Source organism: Phyllostomus discolor, chromosome 6 (assembly GCF_004126475.2).
Source record: "Phyllostomus discolor isolate MPI-MPIP mPhyDis1 chromosome 6, mPhyDis1.pri.v3, whole genome shotgun sequence".
NCBI classification, from domain to species: domain Eukaryota; kingdom Metazoa; phylum Chordata; class Mammalia; order Chiroptera; family Phyllostomidae; genus Phyllostomus; species Phyllostomus discolor.
Window position 1 is genome coordinate 159,643,796 of NC_040908.2, and position 6,406 is coordinate 159,650,201.

The window sequence follows — 6,406 nt, forward strand, 5'->3', positions numbered from 1 at the left end:
TACCATGTAATTGGAAGTTTCTGCTGTTTGACTACAACACACTTTTTAAGTTTATGTTTAAAAGTCAAGGTCAAGTTTAGACAATTGATGGATCTCAATGCCCGGTAAAACAAAACAGAAGTATTGTTAAGTCCCTGGTCATGAAGGATTTAACAAAGAAGTTCTCCTTTCCTGGTCAGAAGCCTTGAGAACATTTTTAAAGTTTTGGAGTTCAATAACTCAACCATCTCAGTTTAAAATTCTCCATCTAATTCCTGCAGGATGAGAAATGAAAAAATCAAACAGAAGAAAATTGACACCTAAGACATTGTGTGACTTGTCAATGACACAGAGTGATTCTCAACACAAAAGGACTCCCAACAGCCAGTCCGTGTTCTTGCATCTTCCATGTAGATTAGGTCTCGATCTGTAGTACAGATGGTATTCTAGTTCACCTGCTCATCAGGAACTTCTTCCTTTCAAACATCCTTAGGAATGAATCCTTGACTTCCTTGTTTCTCAGGCTGTAGATAAGTGGGTTTAACATGGGAATCACAGCTGTATAAAACACAGACACCACTTTACTGATGCCCAGGGAGAAATTAGAACTCGGACATACATAGATAAAGAAGAGCGTCCCATAAAGGATGGAGACAACTGTGAGGTGAGAAGAGCAGGTGGAGAAAGCTCGGTGCCTCCCATCAGCAGAGCGAATCTTCAGGATGGCGATGACAATATAAATGTAGGAGACCATGATGATCATGCCACTGAGTACCCCCAGAGCTCCAGCCATGATGAAAAGCAAAAGTTTATTGACCTGGGTGTCTGCACATGCCAGAGAGAGAACCGAAAGAAGGTCACAGAAGAAGTGATTGATGATTTTTGGACCACAGTAAGGGAGGTGAAAGGCAAACGTCGTATGGGTCATGGCACTTATAAGACCTAGTATATATGGCCCTACCACCAGCTGCACACAGACCCGCTGGGACATATTGAGTGTATACAACAAGGGCTTACAAATAGCCACATACCGGTCATATGCCATGGAAGCCAGGAGGAAACAGCCAGTCACTACAAACTGACAAATAATCCATAACTGGGCAGCACAGCCAAAGAAAGAGATGACTTTTTTCTCCACAAAGATGTCAGTCAACATCTTGGGACCAGTGGCAGAAGCAGAGCACACATCCACAAAGGACAAGTGACTGAGAAAAAAGTACATGGGGGTGTGGAGTCGGGAATCTATCCAAATGAGGATGATCATCCCCAAGTTTTCCAGAAAAGTGACAAGATAAACCAAAAGAAGTATCACAAAGAGAACAACCTGGTACTGGAAGCAAGTTGTTAAGCCCATGAATAAAAACTCAATCACAAAGGTTTGATTTTCATAATCCATTTCTGTTTTAATTTGTAATGAAAGATTTTTCTTTGCAATAAATTTGTAATTGAGGGCTTATCAATTTTAAATCTGAATTTAACTTCCAGTTTTCTACATTTCATAGGGCAGACTGACAGACAACACTCCAGTTCTGCCCCAGTGGTTGCCTTGTCTCCTATCTGTGTGATACTAAGTCACTGAATCTTACTGGGCTCTTCAGTTTCTTCCTCAATCAAATAGGATTTTGGAGGAGAATTACATAATTTAGACCTAAAAGTGAGCTTTAGAAGTTATCTAAGGTAAATCCTCTAACTGTATGAGGTTACATTTCTAAAAATCTCTGCCTTTGACCCAAGGATATCTTAAAAACATTTCATAGGAAAAGGCATTGTGTGCATTTGATTAATTCAGGCTGATGCTCTCATTCTAGGTAAAGGGTGTTAGGACTTTAACTTCCTCACCAATTCCTTAGATTCTAGAAAAATGATCAGTTGGGTTGTGGAAAAGATAAGTTCTGATGTCTAAAAGCAGAACACAAGAGAAGTTGTCTTTGGAAAAGAATAAAAATTCTCAGCAGTATCTCCCTATGATGCCTTCTCCAAAATGCCTATGTTCCTCATATCCCTGGTGACTATTATACCCATTAATCTCATCAAACTACATCAAATATTTTAGTCCATCAAAGAAGAGACCAGTTCTTCAATACTGAGCCATAGTTGTAGCCAGCTGAGTGTTATCAGGAGCTGGGAAAGAAAAACAATATTTTAAGGAGGAAAAAGACACACCTGGGCATTTACCTTAGAGAAATGAAAACTCATGTCCACATAATAACTTGTACAATTTTGTTTATAGATGCTTTTTAATAGTAGTCACTCAGAACAACCAAAATATCCTACAATTTGAATGATTAAGCAAATGGTGGTATAGTCATATGAATATATTCATATTCATTACTGAGTGATATTACTCAGTAACAAATAGGAGGAAATAAGGTATACACAAAAACCTGGATGGGTCTCAGTCACATTAAAGTGAGTTAAAGAAAGTCAATATCCAAATGTTACATTGTCTACAATTCTATTTATATATTATGTACTCAAAGTGGCAAAATTACAGAGATGTAAACGGGTTGGTTGTTGCCTGGGATTAGGAATGGTAGGAAAGAAAGCAGTGGTGTGATTATAAGAGGGTAGCACGAGGGAGGTCTTTATGGAGTTGGAATAATTTTGTATACTGAATGTGGTAGTGGTTTTACAAGTCCACACACATAATAAAATGATGCAGAGTGACATCACACTGATGTCAATTTCTGCTTCTTCAGGTGGAACACTGTGGAAAGATGTAAGCATTGGGGAGACCTGGATGAAGAGGACAAGGAGCTTCTCTGTACCACCTTTGAAGTTCCCTGGGAATCTGTATTTATTCAAAATAAAGACTATTTTAGAAAAAGAATAAATGAGAAGTGAAAAAGGAGGAAGTGATCACAATACAAATAAAGGAAAATTAAGGAAGGGAGGCATACATTTTGGACCTTGAAATAATCGTAATGATTCCAACAGCAAAATTACACAGTTATTAATAGGGTGTGCAGCAGTAGAAGTATTGACAGAAGTCTACCAACATCCTCCTATGTTAAGAAAGCTTGGGAGGATTTTGGAGAAGAGGAAATGAATGAAATGAAAATTTGCTTACTTCCTGTCATCTCAGAGGCAATAGAGCTTAGGTAGAAAGAGCCTCAAAGGGGTAGAATTTAAGATTAATCAGAAAAACTATACCTTAACAGTGAAATGTTTCAAGAATTTAATATTTTCTACACACAGACACACATTTCAGGTCTTTTATATTTGCATTCACGATAACTCAGGGAAGGTGGAAACAAAGTGTTTGGAGGGTCACAATAAACTTAGGCTATGAAAAAAAATTATGAGCATAAAACTGGAGCATATCCATGATCTGAACCAACTCAAACTATTGTGTGAAAACAATATTTTCCGGCTGTGAAAATGCATATGACTTTGGTTTTCCCAGCATTACTCAATTCAAAGTCTGATATAGAAAGATTATGATTCTAGGGATGTATGTGACTATGGGCATGAGCAGCAGGAATTCAAGTCAATTGGTTGAGAGGTTTGTTTTCTATTTATAATACCCAACCTAAGCAAAGAAATTAAGACCCAGAAAAGCCTCCCAATTCTAACATTTGATGAACCCACGTATCTTATAGCACATTTTAGTATCTATACTAAAGGGAATATTCAACCAAAATGTACATTCAAGTTAAGTAATTTGGATCAAATGACACAGACTATTCTACTTATACCAACTTTTCCTTCATGGTAGGCTTAGAGATGATGTTTTCTTGGGCTTCTAAGCTTATTTTGTATATCTACCTTCCTGAAGACCACATAGGAAATCACTTAACTCACCTGTCTGGAGAAACATGCCTTAGATTTTGCCTGCTTAGGTCCAAGTGAGTGACAAAATTAACATTTTCTGATACGAAAATGAATCACTGCAAATGTAGACTTGTTATTCTTCCCAGCTTTTTCAGGTGTGTGGGAAGATAAACAATACAATGATACACTCTCAATACCTGGGCCTTCCAACAGCACTTTTTAAAAGGATCAATTGACTCAATTCTGCACAATACGCAATGGGGTTTATCTAAAGGGCTCTGTGTGAACTGGAGCTAAATCCCTCAAGGAGCCAGAAGCTCAGGAGATTAATCCTAGAGGGAAGATATTAAAGCATTTGATAAGAAAATAATTTACGAACTCTGAGTCAAGGGTAATTGCACAAAACAAAACTGTATCCTCCTTTGGGACCACCCCTCCCCCACACTTTGAAATTCCAGTATTGAGCCTTCAGCTGCTGCACGATGAGCACTGTGTAGATTTGAGAATCTGAGAGATTACAATCCAAAGATGAATCTGGGTACACAGCGACACTGAAGACCCTCTGACTGGCCCACAAATACTAGGCAGGTGGGATCATTATAACCCGAGGGTTTGGTTATTCTTGAGCATTATGGATCCCAAAAGGAAGCCAAGATATAGGTAAACAAAAATAAGGTGGACTGGGGTGTCTACACAGCAATGGAGAGCTCTAAATTTGGATAGCATTTTTGAGACACAAAAGTAGTCCACATTGGCTATATGAAAACTTCAAATATAAAAGTGAAAAAAATAGATTTGGGCTTAAATTTCATAAACATTTTAACATTAAACAAAGAAGTTTAAATTTCTGTAAGCAACAATGATGACTCTTCCAAGGTATTTGAGAAAACAGATGACATTTATTCACATAAATGTTGCCACAGGACATGAATCTTGCCACTGGAGATGTTTAGTTTTCAAAGTGCCTTGAGGTTCTCCAACCTCTTGAGACCTCACACAGTCCATCGTCTAACAGCTGGGATGGAGACACCTGGGCAAATGCCTCTAAAGACATTGACTGCTCAGAATCATCTATGCCTGCAGACGTGGCCTGCCCTTCCCCATCAAGAGCTAATATTGTAACTGGAAAAGACACCGGCGTTCGGGCTGCCTGTCACTACCAAATCCAATAAGCAATGACAGTGATTGAATCTTTTATAGGTGCTTTATTCAGATGGCTGGCGATCCAAGAAGATGGCGGGTTCATACCCTAACAAACCATCTTGCTCTTTTTTTCCCCAGCCAGATCTTTTATAAGAGGGTTGGGGGAGGGCAAACAAGGTGTCAGTGAAAGCCTTTGAAATTCAACAGTTGCCTCTAAGGGGGAAGGGTAGCCACTTGCCTCTTCCTGGTACAGACCTCTCCAGACTGAGGTAATCTCCAGCTAGTGACCCAGGAGGTCAACTGCTGAATCTCAGGCGCCAGGATGGGCCTTATCTGTAGTTACTGAAACAAAAACTTAACATACACATTACTTGCTAGATTGATGACTATTTACCTTAAGCTAATTTTTCCCAAGTCTTAAACCCCTATCAATATTCTCCCAAGTTATAAGAAAATGTAGAGGTCTCTCTACCTTTAGAGAGCTCCCCTACCTTCCCTGGCCTGTAGACCTATAACTGAGGTTAAGTCATAGCAAACCCAAATAGGAAGATCCTGGGTTTAATGAGGGAGAAAAGGGGCTATCTCCCCAAAGGAAATACAATAACTAGCTAGCATGCATCAGCAGGGCAAAGGGGAGTGTGGTTGGGACTGAATTCTGAGAGTGCTTGGTCAAGGGGACCAAGGAGAGATTTTTGCTTGGGAACACTTCCCCAACATAGGGGCTTTAACACCCAGACAAGCATCCTATGAGATGATGATGTGAAACCTCTACTTGAACGAATACATGAAAAAAACCGATGGCTTATGTTGAACAAATCACTATAGCAGACAGTGTAGAAATGGACTGAGTTTCAGGAGCATGGGGAATCTATAATTTACAGCTGGAAGACCAATCCAATGGCCACATTTCAAAGGCCCAGAGGGCACACTCCTCATCAAGACCACAGGAGTGTGCTGGTGAGAAGGGTATCATTATCGCTAATATTGTTTCAGAGCTTGCCAAAACTCTGCAGACCAGGGCCTGTCCACATGTTACCTTTGTATAAGACCCCACAACTAATGCTGGAAGGAGCAGATCTTTATTTACAACATTCCAACCCTGCAGGGGGCAGGGGGCAGGGGGCCAGGGCTCAGAGCACCTCAGCTTGGAGCCCTCCTTTCCCACGAGACCCATCACTTCCCCTGCTCCCCACCAGGCTACTAGCCAAAAGCATCCCCAAAAGATTCCCATGTCCTTATCTGTGCAGGATCTGGAATACGTTGCCATCAGCCTCCATATAATAGTCCAGGGAAGCATGTGTAGTGTTATTCTGGATCACGGTGAAACTCAGGAAAGGAACAGGTTTTAATAGTCCAGGAAAAATCCAGGTGCAGCAGGTCAGGATCTTTCAAGGAAGTCCTTTGCAGCTCCGGAGTCAGCCAGGGTGTTTACTTTTCCCTTCTCACTGCTCCTTCAAACTGCATGGCAAAATCCCTTACTACAGACAGCATGTCTCTTCCCTCATTACTA

General features: G+C 40.3%; 1 protein-coding gene across 1 annotated transcript; it reads right to left on the minus strand.

The window, feature by feature from the left end:
• On the minus strand, nt 1-2,123 carry LOC114500674 (olfactory receptor 1002-like). Its single transcript, XM_028517421.2, has one exon. It carries the CDS (start codon nt 1,373-1,375, stop codon nt 431-433), a length of 945 nt encoding a protein of 314 aa, XP_028373222.1. The 5' UTR covers nt 1,376-2,123; the 3' UTR covers nt 1-430.
• Between the last annotated feature and the right edge of the window lie 4,283 nt (nt 2,124-6,406).